General features: G+C 41.8%; 1 protein-coding gene across 6 annotated transcripts in view; it reads left to right on the top strand.

The window, feature by feature from the left end:
* The window catches only part of LOC121953429 (AT-rich interactive domain-containing protein 1B-like), a 246,244-nt gene that overhangs the window by 211,678 nt on the left and 11,008 nt on the right, over window positions 1-23,558 (top strand). For 5 of the 6 annotated variants that reach the window (XM_042500529.1, XM_042500525.1, XM_042500527.1 and 2 more), the window contains 5 exons: window positions 8,030-8,166; window positions 11,478-11,581; window positions 13,292-13,486; window positions 14,270-14,485; window positions 16,514-16,736. In XM_042500529.1, the coding sequence (XP_042356463.1) occupies window positions 8,030-8,166; window positions 11,478-11,581; window positions 13,292-13,486; window positions 14,270-14,485; window positions 16,514-16,736 (875 nt within the window). The remainder of the gene's footprint in view (window positions 1-8,029; window positions 8,167-11,477; window positions 11,582-13,291; window positions 13,487-14,269; window positions 14,486-16,513; window positions 16,737-23,558) is intronic. The other variant, XM_042500526.1, reaches the window with a different exon arrangement.

Here is a 23,558-nt window from a genome sequence, read left to right as displayed (position 1 = left end):
CCTTTTCAGATCAAGAACACCTCCTCGGGATGACCTCTAGCTCACCTGGTGGAGTGTGCACCCCATATATGCTTTTGCAGTGGCCCGGGTTCTTTTCCAATCCGTGGTTCTTTGCTGCATGTCATTCACCCTTTCTCTCTGTTATTTCGTATCTATCTGAAACTGTCCTGTCAATAAAGGCAAAAAAATCATTCCCCCCTCCTTTAAATTTAGACAATTTTGCGGGTCCATGAATGAAACACAGGCATGAGGTTCCCGCAGCAGAAGGTTAAGGAGTTTGAATTGCGGTTTTGTATAATTGATCTGTCTATCCACTCAGAGCTGATCAGACCGATGGATGAGATGCATCTGAAATCAAACTTTTACATCCAGATAACTAGATGCTAAGGTTTCACTGTCACTGCACTTGGCATTCTGTTGCTCCATCTGTGCCCAGAGTTCGCACTGTGCTACAAAAGTCTGGTGTGAGGAATAACGAACGGTACTTATATATTCCAATAGCAATCCTAATGAACGTTCCAGCTTCAAAAATATAAAATCAATATGGGACAGCAGATGTTTAAATCATGGTGGGGCCACCACAAATAAATTAAAAAGTCGGAAACCCTGCTGCTGGTGGGGGGCACTGTCGTGGGAGAATATTGTTATTATGAGGGGGTGTTCTTGGTATTGGGTATTGTGTGAAGTGGCATCCTCATAAAGACTAGGGACCAACATAGCATTGTAACAAGTAGTTCAACGTTATTCACTTCACCTGTCTGCGGTTTTAACATTGCGACTGATCAGTCTACATATGAATGTGTTCGTGTTTCATATTGCCAAACTGAAAATGTTCAAGCTGAACAGAGCTGAAAGTGATCATGAAGATATTTCTCACTGGCTTCCTCTAAGAGCAAAACAAGAGGAGTCATCATTGTTATCACTGTAATTGCCATCATCACCTTCAGCATCATCACTGTAGTCATCATTATCATCATCAGCATGTCTTAGTCACTCTAATGGCAACAACAAGTGAGCACAAACAGTATGATGCATGCACACACACAGACACACTCACTGAGCTTCACATTGCCGTGTTCACTGTGCTGGCATTTTGGGGTGGGGGTGGGGGGTGGCTGACAGTATGTGTGATTAATTTACGTGCATCAGGGGGGCCAATTGGTTTTCTCACACACACACACACGCACGCACACACGCACGCACACACACACACACACACACACACACACACACACACACAGCTATGCAAATGCTGGCCGAGCCATTAAGAGATGGCAGGGGCTGTCAATAAGAAGTGGCACGACATGATCCCCACTGCTGGGACCAATCAGACTGCCTGTCAGTCTCTCCTCACATTCACCAAGACACCCGAGAGGTGTCGCTGGCTGCGGTGCTGCTAGAGGAGAGGGTTTCTCTCTCTCCCGCTCTGTTTGTTTATATATCTGTCTAAAAAGTGTGCTTGTGTCTTCACTTATTTATCTTCTCGGTGATCCATTTTGATTCAGCATCCACTGTGAAAGCGTCCCCGGCTTTCCATGTCTTTGTTCAGTGTTTTATCTCCGTGTTTGGCATGAGGCAGTCATTAATGTGTTGGTTCTTTTTACTGCATTGCAAAGGTCACATTTGAGGCAAAAAGTCCAGCGCGATGACGGCTTTTTCTTTTGATTTTCTGTCGGAAATCTGTCTTTTCTCCCTCTGTTCGGCTGCGGTGGCTGTTGCTGCGCATGCTAACTTCCAAATTGCTATCGTGTTTATTCAAAACAAAGCATTACTTCCACAGCAGCGGAGGAAAAACCGAACAGATGATTAGAACAACAAAAGACTTGTATAAACTAGCTGGTGAAAAGGAAAAAAAAAATCTGCCAACTAGGTGTTTGTTTTCAAAGCAGATCAGTGTTCACAAATTTGAATCGTTTGTTATCAAGTTTTTACTCAAAATATGAATAAGTCTTTTGGCAGAAGTTTTTTTTGACTGATTTAAAACCAAAAAAGAGCTTAAATGTGATGTTAAATGGACATTTTCGCGGAATACTGCAGTTTCTGTGCTGCCCGTCTCACCCTCAGAGTTGTACTTGTCTGCTATCGCTCATTCTACCTCTTTCATCCATCCTCGTCTGCCTCTGTTCTCTCTCCTCCCACCTGTTTCACTCTTTTTACCAACTCTCCCAACTGTATCGCCCTCTCCGTCTCTGTGCAGTTCTGTTATCCTACCCAGACTGTTTTATCTCCCTCAGTCTTTCTTCCTCCCAATTTGCTTTTTGTTCTCCGCTGTCTCCAGCACAGCCTTGTTATGTTTTTCTTCCTCAGATCCCACTTTAGAACATCTGAGGGAGATCAGGAGAAAATTGGCCTCCGAAAACCTGCAGTTAAAGGCTCCAGTACCCCGTTTGCTCTCCAGATCTCAGCGCAACATTCTGAAAGATTCAGACCTAGTTCCTTTCCGTCTGAGAAACAAGTTGTTAGTCGTAGCACATGTCTAGTCTCACTCTTTGATGCATCAACCCCGTGTGAACTTCCACTGCCACATGCTCCCGACCTTCCAAATCAGGGGCCAGTTAGAAGCGGTTGCCATTGGCTGGTCTCTTCTACTTTTCTTCATTTTTCTTGAACACGTCCAATCGCTACATCCCCACCAATAATCCCTCTACATGTCCACCTCTCATCCCCCATCTCCATCCTCCCCTGACTCACACACACACACACACACACACACACCCTCACACACCAGCAGACACACTCCAGCTTCATTACGCTGAGTGAAAAGAATGCCAAATGAGCAGAGGAGGGCCACTTCTGGTATCCCATGGCTGCAGGCGTGGGTCGTGATTAAATCTTCATAAAGTGTGGCGTGAGTGGGTTTTTTTTCCCTCAAGCCCTCTCAGAGTTTTTCATCCACCGGCCGCCTGGAATCAGAAACAAATGTCCCGCTTTTATTAGTTAATCAGTTTGATTGGTGGTTGAGGGGAAACAAAGCTGGCTGAGAGAGTTTTGGGAACATCAAAAGGACCCCTTTTGCTCTGCTAAAAGTTAAATTAGTGAAATACGGCTCTTATTTTAATGACAAAGTCACACAAAATCTTACTGATTTTGTAGGGTGAAGTCATGTAATTTGGGACAGTTTTTGGTAGATGACCAAGAAATCTCTGCAGACCTCCTTAAATGTTACTTTTATATCTTGTTATGTTTCTCTAGTATATTTCTATGAAGAAAATATGTTTTTAAGTTTAAAAAAAATTGTTAACTCTGGACCTTCGAACATGTCGAGAACCCCGACCTCTCTCCAGTGACAAGTTCAGGTAAAATGACACAGCTGATAAGGTAAAATTAGACAATTAAGTTTGCTTTTTAAATGGTGAAATCCATTTTTTTTTCAGTTCATTTATTAAGTCATTAAATCATGATGTAACCTGGGGCTATTCATTATAAAAGATTGTCCAACTTTTCTGCCATGTTTCCCTGTTCTCTTGCTGCCTGTTTATTGGTCCAATATTGTCCACAATGAACATGCAGGTGTGGCAGTTCTTAATCCTTATAGCTACTTCTGGACTATTGTGGCTAGCATGGACTTACAGCAACATCTTTAATATTTTAAGTGACAAAAACACAAAATATATCTGAAATATTACAGCGAGGCACAAATTAGTCAAAATGTTATGGCACCTGGTAGCCTAAAAACATGTTGAAATGTCCCATATTGAATATTCAAAACGCTTTCTCAAGTATTGAAAAATACTGAAAATATTTTGAGTCAAGTAAGAAGTAAGTTTAAAAAAAAAAGTGAGTAAAAAATTTTATAAAAAGCAACACCCTGTAACTACCAAACTTCACCATAATCTAGAATGATTCTACTGTTGCAGTTATTAAAAAAAAATAAAATAAAAAATAAAAATTAATGTCTGGTGTTCGTGCAGTGCTACCTAATTAAAAAAATAGATGGCGGTCAGTCTTGAAATTAATTTTTTTGTCTAGAAAACAGTATTAGTTTTATGAAAAGTTGACTCTTGGAGGGAACTCGGCTGCCAGTTGTCAGCATGATGAATTGCAGTGTCAAAAGTCTGACATGTTCAAATAACACGGACGGTGTCAAGCCTGTCAGTGTGGAGGAGGTACAAGTTTGTTTGGAAAAAAAAGGTGCGGCACAATTTTTTTATTGCGAGGCTGTGGATTGATGTTGGGGGATTTTTTTTTTCTTTTTGGAAAAGAGAAGAGAACAGAAAGTATTAAAAGGTATAAGCTTTTCTTGGCAGCAGCTTCTGAGGACAGAATTGGCTTTTCAAATGACTTTCCAGCGCTGCCGGCGACACTCTACAAAAAGTTCCTGGAGCTATAGGAACGGGCTCTGTCGAAAAAATAAGCACTTAGTAGAAGAAGAGCAAAGCTCGGGAAAAAAAAGAGCCGTAAATCAAAGGGAAATTGAAGGGAGAAAAATGTTGGAAGAGGGAAGAAGAGAGGAGAGGAGAGTGCTCCCAGGCAAATCCTCGCCAAATAATTCATTTCTGACCTCCTTAGTAAGTAAATTTGCTAAATAAATAAGAGCAGCGCTTGAATGTCAAGAACGGGGGATGCTGCCTGTGGTGCTTTGTCGCTCGCAGTCTTGGCAGTGCTGCGGAGCGCTCTGCTTTCATTAGATGGGCAAAATAAATGGCTTCTCCTCCATCCATCCTGAGCTGTTTGATGTTTGGGAAGGAGGGGAGGGAGAAGGGAAGAGTAGCTTTTCTCTGGATTTAATATGTTAAAAGCTGTCCTTTTATTTTTTTGTGGGGGGTTTATTCCGGCCCCCTTCCGTGTGTGTGTGTGTGTGTGTGTGTGTGTGTGTGTGTGTGTGTGTGTGTGTCTGTGTGTGTCTGTGTGTGTGTGTGTGTGTTTGGTGTTTGTGCGTTGAGTTGAGTCAGGAGTTTGGAGGAGCTATGAGCCCAAGCTGCCCTGAGAACAGATTGGGTCCATATATAATTCATGGCCTCCAGCCGATCCACTCCATCCTTCCATCCAGCAGCCTCCTCTCTGGCTCTTTTTTTTCCTCTCACTTTCTTCTACACACTCACTCACACACACACAAACACACACAAAGCAGAGGGATCGATAGGGAGGGATGCTCAGCCATCACACACTCCTGCAGTCCCAGCGCTTCTGCTGTCTCGTCCAGTTAGCAGTGCTGGGAGGCATCGGCGCGGCCTGTCACCACGAATGAAGGACAAAGGCGCTGCCACTTCTAGAGAGACATCGTCAGCTGGTTGGCTGGCACCTTGTAACCATGGCATCCCCTTGGCAACAGCGCCCACCCTGCGCATGAACACAAGGACACGCTCAAACACACACACTCTGCCCACAGTGCGAAAGTGGCCTTCTCCAATGCCCTTCACACGTGTGGACTGAATAGTCAAAAGAGTGTGTGTGTATGTGCGTGTGTGTTTTTGTGTGAAGGATTAGGGTTAAAAACAAAGCGGGGGGGGGGGGCAGCAAGAGTAGAGCATTTAAATGAATGTAAAAATAACTGAATCCTAGTTATGATTTTGAAGTTTTGAAAGAAAACGGTCGTGTTTCTATTAACTCATTTCAAAGGTCATCATTTCAACTGTGTGAGATGACGGCTTTTCTGAACTTAATGGTCCCTGAACAGGCCAAGCAAAAGATTGAAAGCAGAATTTTCAAACATCATCCCTGCACTCCGACGCTAACTTTTCATAAAAACCCAAGAAAACTCTGAGTTTCCCTGCTCCGTTTCTCTCTTTCTCTCTCCTCAGGCCACTGCGAGACAACAAACTGAGAGTGCACTGGCCGGATGGTGTTAGGATAGATGCTGTCTTACTGAGTGTGTGTATGTGTGTGTGTGTGTGTGTGTGTGTGTGTGTGTGTGTGTCTCTGAGAGTGTGTTCCCTCAGCTCAGTCTCATGGAACAACGATTACCTCCAGCTCTGGGGCTCTGAGCTGAAGATACGCCCCCCATCGGTCCACCAGGGACACATACACACACTACTCCTTCTTCCCTTAATTTCCCTCCCTCCTTCTCCCTCTTTTCTTCCTCTTCCTCTATCTCCCTTTCTCTATCCATCCTCTCTCTTCCCTCTCTCACACTCTCTCTCTCTCTGCGGCAACAGGATGGGTTTTTTTTCCTCTGCACAAGGTTGCCGAGAGCAAGAAAAAATCAACGGTGCCGTTTTTTTTCTCCCCCCCTTCACCCCCCCTCTAGATAGCAGCACATGCATATATTAAGTGTGATTAAACGCTGTGCAATGCCTCCATCAAGTGCTTTCTAATGGGCTTTTTTATGACATGAATTAGTCATAATGGGAGAGCGCCACAGTCGAAAACCTCCAACCACTGTTGTTGTTGTTGTTGATTTGGATATTTTGCCATTCACATGAGAGTTTCTGCTTATATTGCTTAAGGTGGCTGAGGGGCGTTTTTTTTTTTTTTTTTAACACAGTATGGATAAATGAGATTCACGGGCATTTGGCAAACTTATTTTTTCATGCTGGTTTATCTGCGCTCTCTTTTTGTGCGAGTTTGCATACATTTTTCACTTGAGAAGTTGCAGCAATCAAAAGGTACATTTATTTCTGCGTCTTGACTCACACAAAGCTTTTTAGGGAACACGTAGGCAGCGACAAAGTGAGTCTATATTTCCCCCGTTATAGGGAAACGGGGCCAGATAAGCGTGGATTTGGTGTGAGCTTGTTTCTTTGCCATGGAGCTCCCCTGTGCACCTCGGCCCCCATAGAGGGATTACATATGTATCATCAGCCGTGCTCTATGACTAATTACATCTGTGAGATGAGATTATGGGGAGGTTTACCAAGCCAATCCCTCCTCTTAGGCTATGTGTATCGGTTCCAACATGAGGTATTACACTATGTGTCTGTGTGAGTGTGTGAAAGAGAGAAGGATGCCAGTTAGGAGGGAGCTGACTGACATAAATCCGGATAGCGTTTTTTGCTTTACATCCACATAAAACAGAGTTGCATTTTGGGCCAAATACTCCTCCTTGTGGTCTATCGTAGCCCAACATTGTCTCTTCCTGCTTCCTCCAGCCTTTCATCCTTTACATTCATCCTTACAAGCGTTTCACTTTCTCACCTGACCCTTTCCTCCTTTTCCTGTTTTCCTTTCTAATTTTGTTTCATCTTGCATTCTCGGTCACCCTCCTGTCCTCTCTTACTCGCTCAGTCTTTCAGGCCTCTCTTCACCTTGCATGTTTTTTTTTCCTCTCCACCTGTCTCCCCCTTTCTCCCTATCTTCTTTTATATGGTCGTCCAGGAGATAATCTCGAGTCAGCAGGAGATAGAGCAAATTGTTCCAAACACGGTGTTCCCTTTCAGCCCCCATGTCACTGGCTTTGGCCTGCCTGGCGTGCAATGATAGACGTTGCCTTCAATCACACACACACACTATGTCTTCTCTTTCTCTCTCTCTCTCTCTTTCTCTCTCTCTCACACACACACACACACACGTGGATGGCTAGCATTCAGCAGGTTGCAGATAAGCCCTTCTGATGTCACTTGCAACACCATGTGATGAGCCGCCTGAGAGAGAGAGAGAGGGAGGGAGGGAGATTGAGCAGGATTGACTTCTGCTGTCACCATGGCAACAAATAACATGATCCTCTCCAAAAGCACACCTTAATTAGTTAAATTATGACTTGTGGGAGAGGGAGAGTGAGGAACAGGGGAGGGGAGGGGGGATTTGTAGAAGAGAGGAGCAAAGAGGGGCTGGGAGAGTTTTATTTTTCTGATGTTGCATGCTCATCTTCAATCTTTTGGAGGAGCTGTTTGTTTGATCAGGGATATGTTGTGTACTGTGCTTTCATTGCGACTTTCAGATATACATGCTGCTCAGTTTTTACTACAACAATAAAGGAGCATGGCAGTGACAGACTGCCAAATATCATCTCTGTACAATTTTGTGACTTGTGTTCTCCTGCAGCTTTCGCTGTGACCCACTTATCTCTCCACAGCCTGTCATTACATTGTGAATCTAAACTGGATTCATGTCTCGCAGCTCTGCTAACATCTTTCCCCTCTCTCTGTGGTAGGCAAGGCAGCTATCAAGGCCCTGGCATCAGCCAGGCGAGCACCATGGCTACCACTGTCCCCTACAGCCAGCCAACGGGAAACAGCAGTTCAGCTATGGGCAATGCACAAGGTCCAGCCTACAATATGCCGCCTTCAGGTATGTTGTCTTAGGATTTTAATACTTACATACAGGTACATTTAAACCAACCAGAACTTTGGAAAACACATATCTAACAAGAGAGATAACTCAGTGCATGGGTCAGGGTTTCTTAAAGCCTGCACCAACTCGACCTGCCAATCTGTCCTGCTCTGTCGCAAACGTATGCGTTAATTAATCACCCAAACCCAGCCGATAAACTGGAGCTGAAAGTTTCTGATGATGAACATTGCTAATAACGTACTAACTGTTGGCTACATCAGTCAATCAGTCAATCAAATTTTATTTATATAGCACCTTTCAAACAAAATTAATGCAATTCAAAGTTTACAGTTCACAGTTTGATTGAAGAAACAAAAACATGAACAACATATGAAGAAAGCAAAAGTGATTCTAAATAAATAGAATAAATAAAAAACGTGAAATTTTGATAGTCAGACACTATATAAAAGCCAGGCTAAAAAGATAGGGTTTTATTTACATTTAAAAATCTCAATTTTCCAGCTCCTCCCAGATCCTTCGGCAGGCTGTTCCAGTCTTTTGGAGCGTAATGGCGAATGTTTTGTTAAATGTTTTAACTCTACTCTGTGGAGCAGCTAAAAATAAAGAGTCATAGGATCTGAGGAGCCTTTGTGGTTTCCGTTTTCAGAAAATATCAAATCAGAACGTGTGTGTCAATGTGTGTATGTGGGTAGGGGAAGGGAAAAGCCGTTTGTGTAGTTTGAATCGTGGGTTGATCCATAGATCAGAACTGATCTGATCAGATCGGATCAATAGACAAGAGGAGCAGCTGTTGCAGAGGCAAGTGGATACAAACTTTTAGAACCAGTGCAATAAACAATTAAGTTTCACTTTCACTCAGCCTGGGGTTCTGCTGCTCCATCTGTGCTCAGAGTGACCCCTGCCACTGAGAGTGTAGTGCAGTGAATGACCGAACAGTATATTGCAACAACGCTCCTAATGAGCAGTCCAGCTCCAAAAATAGAAAATCAATATGTGATTCCAAATGCTGATATCATGGTGGACCTCCACAAATTAATGAATGTGTGGAAAACCCTGCAGCTGAAATCCTACATGGTTTGTTTATATTAGCGCGCAGCTGCTAGGCACTGTGATCCATTTACATGACGTAACATGAGTGCATAATTAATGCATTTCGAGAGGACACAGTGTTAGGCCTATGTATTCTACGAGCAAAATATTTTCACTGGATATTATGACCAGAGAGATTAAAACATGTTTGACTTCAGCAGATTTTCCTGGTCAAAACCGGATAACAGAAACCCTGATTGCAGCAGTGCCGATGATAAGGTTGCTTGCAGTGTGTTTGAGACAGAGAGAGAGGCAGAAAGAGGGGAAGAGAAGGCAGAAGGTGGACTATTGAACAATGTTTCTGTAAGTTATTAATAACTTAGTCACAATGCTGCACAGTCACTTAATGACCCGCCCGCCTGAAACCTGTAATATTTTCTAATAAGCTTACCGAAATCACCCTACCACGGGAACCAAGCTGTGTGTTACTAAATCTCAATTTCCTCTCATAGTTGAATTCACTCATACAGCCTCCAGCAGCCCCCATTAACAGTAAGATCAAATTTGACCCTTTTCCGCTGACTTATCTTGCATAGCTATGTACAGAATGCATGTTGATAAAAGAAGAACCTGTTGAATGAGAAATCACAGACCTCTGGGTTAATGTAAAACGGTACACAGAGCCACTCAAGATTAACCTATGTGCTTATGTTGAATGTACAGCAGAACCAACTAAGGATTGTTCTCATTTAGAGAGATTGAGAGAGAAGGGACTAAAAGGGGCAAAAGATAGTAAAAAGCTCAGAAATCCAGAGAGTTACTCAGAGCTCTTACTTTTCCTGTAGAAGCTGGCCCTCCAGTGAGCAAAGATTAATGCGGTGCATCCCTTTTTCTTTCAGCCCTTCACCCTGCTGCATTGTTACTAAACGCACCTCGGAGAGCGCTGTGGCTCCCAAAATGAAAGGCACCTTTTATTCAAAAAAACGAATATCAGAATGCGTGACATTTGGAAAACTTCAAACGAATTAGAGCGCCAAGGTTCCTCAAAACTCATCTGGTTTGCCCCTGGGCACGGTAAAAAGCCATTAGTTTTCCCACCGTGCTGCAGCACACAAGGGAAAAATAAAGAGGCGAGCCTTGTATTCAAGGACCCCTTCTTTCTGTTAATAAGAACTGTGCAGCTGGCACTATGAAAAGTAGTCTTTAAGGATCTCAGCCCTTCAACTGGAAACCTCATGAAGGTACACAAATGTCTTTGAAAACAGAAACAAGTCATCTTGTCAGCCAGCATCTCTTAAATGCCAACCCTCTCACTCTGTCGCCACTTTGATTACGTTAGAACATCCGTGACTTCTGGAAAACTGAGGATGTGCAGCCAGAAAGGTTGAAAGAGCGCACTGGCTTGCTTTTAGCTGAGTTTTATCTCATTCTCTGTCTGTGTCTTTCTTTAGCAGCAGTCTTTTTATACGTTTCTTTCACAACCTTACCTTTGAGATGAATGGCTGGACAGGCTTTATGGGGCCTTGAGAACACAGAAAGAAAGAGCATAATATTTAATCCTTTTTACATTTTCTGACTTTGTGATATGATATAAACCATTATCAAGCAGCTTTCAGCATACACAAAAAGTGCACCATTCATTTTAAGGAGTTAAATTTTATTAATACAAAACCATTGCAAGTATATCTCTATTCCACTGCAGTAAAAGCTGCATACCTATTGGGACATGGCTTTTTATCAATGAACAAATAAATATGACTTAACCTTGCCCACAGATATCTCTCACTGAATCTTTTTTTTTTCAGGCTTTCAGCTATTTTTTACAAGCACAAGTATTTTAACCCTTGAAAAGCTGAGCAAGCGGCCTTAATTTCTTTGAAAACAAAGGAAGGATGAAATTAATAAGAACTAAAAACAAAGACCAAAAAATAGAAAAAAGGTAAAAAGTTACAATAAAATTAAGCAGAAAAGGAAAGTTTTCAAAAAAGTTAAAAAAAAAAAACCAAACAAATTGCCTGAAAAAAAAGTGCAGTATATACATTTATATTTGTATGTTCTTATTTTTTAAGTTAAACTTATAGCAAATTTCCAGGTCATATTCCTGACCTCAACTAGGTTATTGCAATTGGGATGTTTCCTATTAAGTTGCTGATTACCTTTTTCTCTTTTTGTTTAAAAGAAATCTGAACTTTTAAAGGTTTAAATGGCGTTGAAAGCACAAGAAAATTGATGTCAACACAGGTTACAAAGGGATAAATGTTTCCTTATTCTTGGTAAAGGAGCCATGGGAATGCCAGGAGATGGGATGATGAGTCCGGATGGGAAACCGAAAACGGACGCAAAAGACGACAGCGGCCCCACCAGCGAGCCTCTCAAACCAAAGGTACCTCCTTGACCTTTTTTCCTCTTGCCATCTTTCTTTGCAATTTCCTCTCTCCCTCTCTCTCATTTTTTTGTTTTGTTTTGTTTTTTGATCTCGCTCTGCTAATGAAGCAAACCAAATCTGATCAGCATATGCTGCCTCAGCACAGTGGGCCGCTTCTCTGTTGTTTTCTCGCCATATTTAATGATTTGTTTAACATTTACCATTCCTAATGTTTTCCTCGCTTTGTTTTTGCCCCCAGCACTCTCTTCTTGCTGATGTTTTGGCAGCCCGAGCTGCAAAAAAAAAAAAGAGAGAGAGAGAGACACAGAAAGAAAGAGAGGGCTCTGCATCTGTAGTGCACACATGCATGTACACACATTCAAACAGAACACATAAATACAGTGAATACACACACACATGCATATATTTCTTCATTTATTTTACTTTGCATGAAGACACACACTGGCCTTTCCAGTAACTCATGCATTTACACCATCCTTCTCTTGAACACTGTTTCCTCAGTGGCTCACACATACACACAAACACACACACATCCCAATACACAATGCTGACTTCTCATTTTGCCCTACAATTGCAGCTCGGCTTGGCTCAGCTCAGCAACAACAGAACTCTGCTCTTTGCTCTTTTCTACCCCCTCCCCTTGTTTTTGCTTAACAACCCCTCTCTCTCTCTCTCTCACACACACACACACACACACACACACACAGAACACACAGACGTGCACAAACACACTCCATCACATCCACTACACGTCTTTTCCCTCCAAATCCCTGTCTTTTCTTTTGCTGATTACGGTAGTAGGGCCTTTTGAATTATTTAAGGCAGTCAGAGCAGCCAGAAAGACCCCCAGTGCTCCCAAAAGAGATGATCTGTCTGCCAAGAGAGAGAGAGAGAGAGAGGGAAAGTGAGAAAGCAAGAGAGATGCAGAGAGAAAGAGAGGGAGAAAGATAAGGTTTTGCTGACATGAGCATTCTGTACACAGACCAGAAGCACTTGTCAAGCTGTTGTTCCCTCTTTCGCTGTCTCTTTCACACACACGCACGCACACAAACTTATGTACACATGCACTGAAGGACTAGACACAGACTCACACACACACACACTGATGTGAGCGAACATGGAGTGATTTACACAAAGTGGAGCGAGTATCCAGTTTCTCTCTCTCTCTCTCTCTCTCTCTCTCTCTCTCTCTTACACACACACACACAAACACACACACACAGACTAATACATACTGATCTTTATTCTGTACCTCTGACATGCAAACACATGAATTTATGCATGCAGACAAAGACACAATAGCAGTAAGACATGCAGAATCTTTCACATAATATTACTGTACTGCGGCTATTATAAAGGGTTATTTCTGTGGTTGAAAGTAACTAAGTATAAGTACTTAAGAACTGCACTTAAGTACTGTTTTAAGGTATTTGTACTTTACTTGACTTCATTTTATGCTACTTTAAACTCCCACCCCACTACATGCTAAAAGAAAAAATTGTTATTTTACTTGTTTACATTTATTTGATAGCTATAGTTGCTAGTTCCTTTATAGAGTTAGATTCCTCACAGGGCTGCGCAATATGAGCAAAATGTGTCATATACGATAACCTTTTTTTTTTTACGTTTTACTGATTGTGAGGAGGCGATGGATGCTTGTACACAAAGAAAATGGAAGTCCTCATCCTCTCTCTCTCTCATTACCAGCTACAGGACGGCTACAGCAACAATAACAGCAGCAGTAGCTCCCAGCAGTGTGTGTCCCAGCCGGCCACACCAGGCGGTGCCCTACCTGTGCCCTCCCCCCTCTCACCCAGCCCAGCCAGCCTGTCCTCCTACCACGGAGACGACAGCGACAGCATCAGCAGCCCCCCTTGGCCCCTCAAGACCCCCTCCAGTCCTGTAAGCACCAGGAGCTCAAACACTATTGGATGGATGGATGTGGGCATTTACTGAATAAGTACAGTAATTACATAAACAAATAGACACAGAGACCAAACCAAGCGACTTAACGATCAGTGAATTTCCCTTTATGGACAATAATGTCAGTACAAGCTGCTGCAGCTTTGATTGATTCATGTATGACTGAAGGATTATTGTGTAATTACATGATCAAAAGCTGGTTCTTAGACCACAGAAGTCTTTTCTGAACCTGGACTGAAGCCAGACATGGCTGTGTTAGATTAAACTACGTCCACCAGTTTGAACTTGAGGGATATGAATGTGCTGTGAGTGAACTTTGAAGTAAACACAAGCTGCACACGGAACAAAATGCTCTAAAGAAGTGTTTATTTTTGCTTGGTCATTCAACCAAGGGCCTACTTCAGAATGTGTAAATACGGGATGAAACTTTAATGATCCTCATGGGGAGAGTGGGTTGTTGTAGCAGAAAACAGCATTAGGATATGGCAAAGAAAAATAAACTGCACAGCGGACTGTGTATAATATGCTGTGCATGAATTCCCCAAATTAGCATTTAAAAAGTTATATAAATGATGTGTCCACACATGTCAAGTGTAGGAGATGAATGAGAAGTGTAAAAACGACATTGTTATTTTGTTTATATGCATATATATGTGCGTGTGTGTGTGTGTGTGTGTGTGTGTGTGTGGTCTACCACATATAACATTTATTAATATTATAAAATAAAACTTGCCTCCTCTTTTTCTCTTCATTGCTCACCAGAAAGCCAATCCTAACACCTCCTCCCTCAGTGGTGAGCGAATCACGCGGCTATTTGAGCTAGGCGTGGAGCCGGAGAGGCGAGGCTGGGTGGAGCGGTACCTGACTTTCATGGAGGAGAGAGGCACGCCTGTCGCTCAGCTTCCCGCTGTGGGAAAGAAGCCACTGGACCTATGGAAGCTCTACATAGCTGTTCGGGAGATAGGAGGCCTCGCCATGGTAACGTTGATGCTGGGAAAATGTTAGAGATAACAGATACACAGTTACCAAAAGTATTACGAACAGAAGGCATACAGTAAACTCATATCATTCTGCCCATGTGAAGCCGCTATTTAATATTCTCCAGCAATGTGCGCTGAAGCAGCGGGGCATATGGTGAGCTTGTAAATGGTGAGAGATGTACTCAAGAGAAGGAAATCAATTTTGAGAACCCACATTCTTGAAAATATCACAATACTTGATTTTGTAGAAACTCCATATGTCTCAAACCACATATGATATAAATGTAAAACCTTTAAAGCTTTACATACTATTGGTAGTGAGATTGACCAAAAAAACCAAGAGAAATCAGGAAATGGCAAAGACTGCATGGCCAAAAGTTTGTGGACACACAAAGATCACACATCTTTTTCCAAAGCCATGAACATTTTTATGCTGCTTTGATAGCCTCCACTCTTGTTTTGTAACTTGCAGGAATTTTCTCCTTTTCAGTTGGGCGATAGCGTCTGGCCCGTAGTCAGTTTTACTGTCAGTTGAATGGGTAAGGTGGAGGTTAAGGCTCTGTGAAGGCTGGTGAAGTTCCTCCACACTGATATCTGAAAAATGCTTTCTTTATGGACCTTGCTTTATGACCCTGAGACTTTGTCAGATTGAAACAGGTAATGACTTTCCTCAAACTGTTGCTGCAAAACTGGAATTGCACTATTGTCTAAAATATTATTATATATTAAAGTGTTGGGATTTTCCCTAATTGGAACTGAGGACCTTGAAAAACTAGCCTAACATTGCTGACAAATGCGATTTAGTCTGGGACTTCTCATTTTGGATCTTCAAGGGGTGTTATCAACGGCTGTGGACGCCACAGGTTAGACCTACAACCAATCAGAGCAATGAAATGTGACATAGTGCTGAGCAACAGACAAATGTAAACATACTACAGTGTGCAGAGATGAGCTGTGATGATTCAGATTCTTACTTTATTGTCCTTTATAGAGGAAATTTGTTTTGCCAGTAACAGCCGAGGCCGGAGGCATTATGTTGTTGGGTTGTCGGTCCATACGTCCATCTGGCCGATTCTTGTGAATATCTCAAGAAAACCTTAAGGGAATTCCTTCAGATTTGGCACAAACATTCGAGTGGACTCAAGGATGAACTGATTAGATTAGATTTTGGTAGTCAAGGGCAAGGTCACACTGACCTTACATGCGTCTCATTCTCATGAACACAATATCTGAAGATGGCCTTGAGGGATTTTCCTCAAGTTTGGCACAAATGTCCAATTGGACTAAAGAATGAACTGACTAGAATCTGGTGGTCTAAAGTCAAAGGTCAAGGTCATGGTGACTTCATAAAACATGTTTTTAGCCATAACTCAAGAATACCTCCTCTCAAATAAGGCTTAAAAGTCCTCCCAAAGTGGGATTTCTTACAGACTGGCTGTTTACAAAGGTGCACAAGCTGAGAGGCATCATTGCCTATTTTGTGTTAAGTGTAAAGGCTCTGCACATTGTCAGTCATTGTTGGAAACATACCCCATATCAGCTAAATGGTTATGATTGGCCCGACCTGAGAAAAGTCTGATAGAAATCTGTCCAAACAGGAGTCGGACCAGACACATCTGCAAGAGCAAATAAAACATGAGCTCACAGATCTGCCTGGTTCCCAGGCTAATGAAAAACAGCACCAGATTAAAAGTGAGTCATCAGGGGTGTCCAAATACTTTTGGCCATATAATGTGGTACTTTTTTTTCTGTTAGATTCAAAGCAGCACTGTGAAAAGTATGTGCAACACTTAAGAGTGACCTACAACTCTGTGGTTCCAGTAAGTACAAAAGCATTAAGTGCACAGCCATGGAATTGATTATTTTGATTAAATTCAGCAGGCTGTGGTCGACCATACTTCAGGCAACATGACAAGTGTGCGGCTGAGACTACTGGGATACATTACACTATAGACAGAAGACATGAGCATAATTGTGCAATCTTCATTTGTTTTATTGCTGTCTTCCCCCAACCCTCAACCGCTAGGTAAACAAGAACAAGAAGTGGCGCGAGCTGTCCTCCACCCTGAACGTGGGCACCTCCAGCAGCTCCGCCAGCTCGCTCAAGAAGCAGTACATCCAGTATCTTTTTGCCTACGAGTGTAAGATGGAGAGGGGAGAGGAGCCGCCGGCAGACAGCAGCAGCAGCGGAAGCAGCGTGGCTGGAGGGGACAGCAGGAAGCAGGTCAAGATCCAGCCACCCTCACCTGGTAAGGCCTGATAACAGACTCGCTCGCTGGGTTTTTCTACGACTCCACTCTCCCATCTGTTGGCAGCCAAACAACAGGTGCTGCTGATCAAACTACAGGTGTCGGGAATCATCAGAGAAAGAGTGATCTGTATTCATGACAATGTGGCATGCAACATCACCACAATAAAGGCTTTGCTGCAGCTGAGTCAGAGCCTAGAAGTGAAGGTAGCTGCCATGCTGACATCTTGAAGGACTGGGAACTTACTGATATATTAGTTGCATATGCAGATTTAGTAGGTTGTGTCAATTTGTTCACTAGTTTAGGTTTTTGGTGGCAGACAAAGTTGCAAAAGAGTCAACTCATTTGGCCTAGTTGCATTTGATGTTGCAACCAATTAGCTATGTGGTAAATTTAGCAAAGAAATAAAAGGTGATTTTGTTAGTGCAAGCTTTGATTGTTGGCTGTTGTGCTCCATCAGAGGATTACAAATAGAGGCACTGATAGTTAAAGGGCCAGTTTACCCAATTAGAATATTGTCTATGCCCCTGAGCAGGCAACAAGGATGAACTGATTAGAATTTGGTTTTTAAAGATCACTGTGACTTTGCGTCTATCTCAAAACCCGGTGTGAAAATGTCTAAAATTTTGGCACAAACATCAATTTGATCAAGATTAAGGGCACCTGGTGGCTCAGTGGGTAGAGCGGGTGCCCCATGTATGGAGGCTGTGTCCTCGTCGCAGCGGCCGCAGGTTCGATTGTGGCCTCAGCCCTTTGCTGCATGTCATCCCCTCTCTCTCCCCCTTTCACACTTAACCTGTCCTATGGACTAAAGGCATAAAAAGCCCCAAAAAATAATCTTAAAAAAAAAGACTGAAGTGATTAGATTTTGATGGTCAAAGGTCACACTGACCTTGCACCCATTTTATGTCATGAACGTGACTTCTCAAGAAGGCCATTAAGGCATTTCCTTAAATATGGCACAAACATCCAGTTGAACTCAAGAATGAACGAATTAGAATTTGGTGGTTGAAGATCAAAGGTTCATAAACCTCACAAACACATTTGGCCATAACTTCATAAATTCTTTTGCTAATTATGAAAAAAAAAACACACACGTCTAATAGGTTATAATGATGAAGTGGTGACATCTTATGTCCAAAAGGTCAAAGGTCAACTTTACTGTGACATCAAAATGTGCTGCAAAAACACTTTTCTTACCATTATATCATAACTCAGAAACAGAAGGTGAGACTTTTGGTCAGATTCTGAATTGGTGACACTATTTTTGGGCGTTCGTCTTGAAACTGTGCTGACTGTATAGATCATCTGTGCTGCTGGGAGGAAGATATGTGTAAAGCACCCAAATTTAAGAATATGCAGCTTCCTCTCAGCAACATCCTTATTTGAATCTTCTGTCATGGATGTAAACTGTAACTTGACTGATTGTCAGAGAAATATAACCGTGAGGCAGTAATTCTAGTTTCTTACTTGACAGATTAAGCACTTTCGGTGCTTACAGCCTTTACAAATGACAAACCTCAACAAAATCTGCATTGCAAATACCGCAAGTGGGAAGAGAGAAAACATTTGTTCGTAATTTGGCTGAATTGACCTCTTAACAATTAACAGTACCTTGGCCTGCCAGCATGTGCTACGTTATTAAAAACAGCAAACAAGAATGTAACATGAATACATGAACACACGTTAAAACCCAAGCAAGATTAGTTAACATTAGCGCTGTTTTGATGAGGAGATTCTTAGTTTAATGAAGTTGAGCCTCAATATGAACACCACTTGCACCTCAAACTCAGGACTCGCCTTTATTTGATTACAGCGCTTTGGAGGTTAAGTAATATTGTTTTGGTGCAGCACCATGAACACAAAGGATGCTCTTTGTTTGTGTATATTACCTGTTTGCACCGTGTGTCTGCGTGCACAATTATGACGCGAGGATCAGAGGAGGGGAGAGAAAGAGTTGGAGCGATATGGAGCGGGAAGGTCACGTCTCTAATTTGCAGCGGAGATGAGAAAAGTGACCCTGGCTTTTAAATAGAACATCAGAGCACTTCACCTGCCTGAGACACTGCAGATTGCTTTTCCTGGTGGGTGGAAAAAGAGCATCTGCCTCCATTTGCATACACACACACATACCTACAATACACATGTGCTGCGCACGCATATATAAACACATATGAATGAATTCATCTCTCGCTCAGAACACTTTATAATTCACAATTCAGCCCCCTCTCATCTATCCAAGGGGACGTAACAACACCAATTTCACAGAATCTCATTTTGCCCACATCAGCTGATGGGACCACGGTACACATAATCACAGATAGCTATCTATATTGTGAAATATGGAAAGGTCAATACTTGGGATGTTTAGAGCACCTTTTGGATTTGCTGCAATAAACTGTAAAGTGCTTATGCTGCAACACTTGATTGGAATTAATTTTCATATTATCTGAAAAATGTAAAAAAGGCTAGTACTGTAACGCTAATGTAAGAGAAGACCAAAAAAGCTGTCTCTACAAAGTACTCTACAAGTTCCATAGTGCATTTAGATGATACGCATTTTGAAGAGTAATTATGTTTAAGGTTATTTTCTTTCTTTTTTATAACGTCTTTCAGTTGTGGCGGCCTTTCCAAACATTATACTCATCCATCCGTCTGACTATTAGACAGGTCGTAAAGCTAAACTTCGCTAAACTTCTTCCAAAGAGAAAACAAAGACAAACAGTACAATTATGACCCAAACTGCCAGCTGTGTACCTCCATCACAGTTTACAGACAGATTTCCTTAGAATTCTTATCGTTTTTATTTTATTTTATTTTTTAAATTGTTGTTTTTAATTCAGTCTAGTTCCAGTTAGTTTGGATTTGCATGTTTCAGTTTAGTTTTTGTTATTTAAAAATATTTAGTTTTACTTTAGTTTTTACTAGTTTCAGTATTAGCTTAATTTTTTCTAAATGATATTTTTAGAGGCAAGATTTAAGAAATTCAGAATAGGTATTATAATAACAACTCCAAAATTTTTGAAGGCAAAGGATTCACAGTCATGTAGTCTTGCTAGTGCGTATAAACACCAATCCCTCATCATGATTGTTGTGTTGACAAATTGGCTAAATTCATAAAGACTATCGCTCAGGACATTTGGTGTGTAATGTTATTTCATTTACGTTAGTTTTGTACACAATATTGTTTTAGTTTTTTGTTTGTTGTTCCTAAAGTCTGGTTTTTATTTTTATTTCTGTTAACTATTTTTTTTCACACCTAGTTTTAGTTTTTAGTTTAGTTTTAGTTAACTATAATAAACTAACATCCTGGTTTAACTTTGAGCTAATGTACTAACTGTAGCTGTGAAAGAATCACACACAGCCTGAGCTATGAGGGATTATTATCACGATTAAATCAATTAAATGATTCTCTGTAATTTGCACTGTGATTTCTTCACCTCAAAGATAGAGTAGTTTTAAGGGGCATTGTTCCTTTAATAAAAATATCACCATATATTTTATGAAAGAATAAACATCAAAATCATGATAAATTATCTAGTGCACTGTTTTTGATATCAAACGTAATTTATGGCAGCATATCCCAGCAACCCAAGAGGAACAAGACATATATTACAGTGAGGTAATAGCCTTTAAATCACAGGAAAACATTCAACCCTAATCTGGCTGCTTGTTGACTTGTTTACAACCTGTATGATTGTCTGAATGCTCTATCTGACTTCAGTGTGTCAATGTTGCCTTGTTCCCATACATTGGCAGCTGATGAGAACAATGTTATCATGACAAATAGAAAATAGTGGTCAATGCTACGAAAATAAGACCTAAGTAGTAATAAACTGCAATGACCACAAAATGCCAAACCAATAGAAATATTTCAATAGAGTGAAATGACTTCAGTGCAGATACACTTGCTTGTTGTTGTTTGTTGCAGTGCATCATTTTCTTGATGATTGCAATTCATCAGTGTCATTTAAGTGACAACATTGCATTTAAAATGCTAACAATATTCATAACAAAATTAGGTGCTTGTGATGATATACATTCAGAAGTCAGAATAGAGATTTTTTTTTTTTTTTTACTTGAGGCCCAAACGCACTGAAAGCATCTGACACATCTAATGTTTTAAATGTCCAAACACACAACAAAAAGTCTTATGAGGTGCAGTCAACTGTTTTGATGAAGACCCCCAAAGCTGTTTTTTGCAATCACAGTACCTACTTCGATAATAGGGATAAAAATATAAAGATTTTTCCCCTAGATGACGAGAATAATAAAAAAAAATTATTGATAATAATAGTAGCATCAGTCCATTTTCTGCAACTGCTTTTCATGTTCAGAGTTGCGAATGGGCTGGAGCCTATCCCAGCTGTCATTGGACGAGACGCAGGGCGCATCCTGGACAGGTTGCCAGCCTATTAAAGGGCTGACATGTAGTGACAGACAACTATTTACATCTACGGCCAATTTAGAATCAACAATTCATCTGACCTGCAAGGCTTTGAACTGTGGCAGGAAGCCGGAGAACCCACAGAAAACCTACAGTGACACATGCAAACTTCACACAGAACGGACCAAGCCACCAAGAGGGTTTGAACATGGAACGTTCTTAACCTCTGCACCATCCATAATCAGAAACTGAGCATACACAATATACTGCAAATGAACACTGACTACAGTGAGGTGAGCCAGAGAAGCGGACATGCAGCAGAGTGAACAACAGGGACATTATTCAAATAGAAATGTATAGAAAATTAATCTGGGTGCCTGTAATATACGAAATTTCTGCATAAATAGTGAGTGTTTCCTGAAACACTGCTTGTTCTGTGGTGCTGGCATTTCAAATCTGACGCCTGCAGCGCACCATAGGAGCATCAGTTGACACGTGTCAAATGAGGCGCGTCAATTATCACTTTCAGCGTGTTTGCCCCTTTACACATCCCAGTTCTAAAACTTTGGCTGTTTCGTGTAAATTGTGTTATGCAAAGTGTTGAATACCAAGCAGCAAAAAAAGTCCCATTCATTTCCTTTTTACACCTCCGTCTTGATCTACTATCCACGCTTTCCTGTTCCAAAGTGCAAACTGCCCCACAGACACCCTGCCAGCCTATATATAGACTGACAGCCCAATGATGTCACTGAGGGAGTCTGTCCAGCGGGCTGGTGGGGGCGGCAGGGGGTGGAGAGGGTGTGTGTGTGTGTGTGTAGTTGTGGTGGTGTTGGGGTGTGGGGGAGTGATTAATGAGGACTGGAATGTAGAACGTAAACAAACTCGACCTCGCCGTCACCTTTCATTCACAAAACTGGCTCGGCTGACTGACTTTTTTTTTTTTTTTTCTCCCCCCCTTAACCACTACCACCCCTTTGGATTATGTCACCCGCTGACACACACAGCCTCTCGTGTGCACACACATCAAACGTCAGCCACATGCCTCTCACACACACACACACTCACACACTTTTTTTCCTCCTCTTGCCTCCTCTGTCATTCTTTTCTCCCTCTAAATGTGGAGCAGAGGGCACTTGAGTTCACGCTTTCCTCCACCTCCCCTCCATCTTCGTAACCCCCTCTGCTTGGTATTATGTATCTGTCTGTCTGCCCGCCTGCTCTTGAGGAATGGTAAACCTCTTAACCTTGGCTAACCCCGCCATTGTTTGCACTCCACGTGTGAGTGCGCGCGCGTCCGTATTCGTCTGAAGCAGGCATATCGCAGGAAGTGAAGAATCCCTAATGCTCGCTGCCCCTTCCTTGCCCCTCTCCTACCTCTGCTCATCATCATGGGATAACCATCTCTCCCTTTCTCTCTCTCTTTTTCTCTTTCTCTCCGTCTCCTATGATGTAGAGGCAGGAGGTATCATTGAATAATTCAGAATTTGCATGAATTTTTAAAGCCTACGTCTTTCTTTTTTTTTCCCGTGGAAACGTGCGGTGCAGGGAAAGGCCACTGAGGCTGTTCCAGAGAAACTCTTCTTACGCTAAATGCTCATTAGGACACTTTCATATTCTCTCTTCCTCCGTCTTTGTCTTCTTTTAGCTGGAACCATCCACACTTTCCCATTAAAACGGCTTCTGGGAATTTGTATCCCCTGGTTTTATCTGGTTGGGGTTTTTTGTGTGTTGGGCTCTTGTTGCTCAGCTCTCTTATAATTTTCTAGTCATCTGAACTGAGAAATTCACAGAAATATGGTGTCATAACAAGAGAGCACACTAACCCAATTTTAACTCCAGCTGGAGTCTCTGTGTGAAGTGATGTATTGTTTTATGGGAGGTCGTTCTCAGGCTCCTCACTTATATTTAGGGGACATAATAGCTCTCACATAATCTGATTTTATAGAAACACTAATAGTAGACATATACACTATAATTTCTTCAAATAGATCTTCGGCCTCCAGCTCTGTATCAACCCCTCATCAAGTCTGTGGCAAACCTTAAGATTGCCAGCTTTAGCTGTTTTTCATCTTCCTAATAGCGATTCTGATAACTGAACTTACATACTGGTCGATACATAGTACCAATACTATTAGTATAATACTATCCAATACTATTTGGTAAAATAAAATAAAAAAAACAGCTGTATACTACTAACCCTGAATGGATGTGAACTGATCTTTATCACTGAGCATGTTTGCTTGCACAGCAGTTTAGTTTTAGCCCTTATTCTGAAAAGACAATATTCCTTCTAAGCTGTTTACATGGCTACTGAAAAATAATAATATTTATCACATCAAAATATAGAACAGTTAGGTCGCTTGTGCCACTTTTCTGCATTATGTTTTTCACAGGGGGCGGACTTGTTTGACCGTATGCACAAAGCCTCCCTCCTT

This window comes from Plectropomus leopardus, chromosome 14 (assembly GCF_008729295.1).
Source record: "Plectropomus leopardus isolate mb chromosome 14, YSFRI_Pleo_2.0, whole genome shotgun sequence".
In the NCBI taxonomy this organism is placed as follows: domain Eukaryota; kingdom Metazoa; phylum Chordata; class Actinopteri; order Perciformes; family Serranidae; genus Plectropomus; species Plectropomus leopardus.
This window is presented reverse-complemented; position numbering and strand designations above follow the sequence as displayed.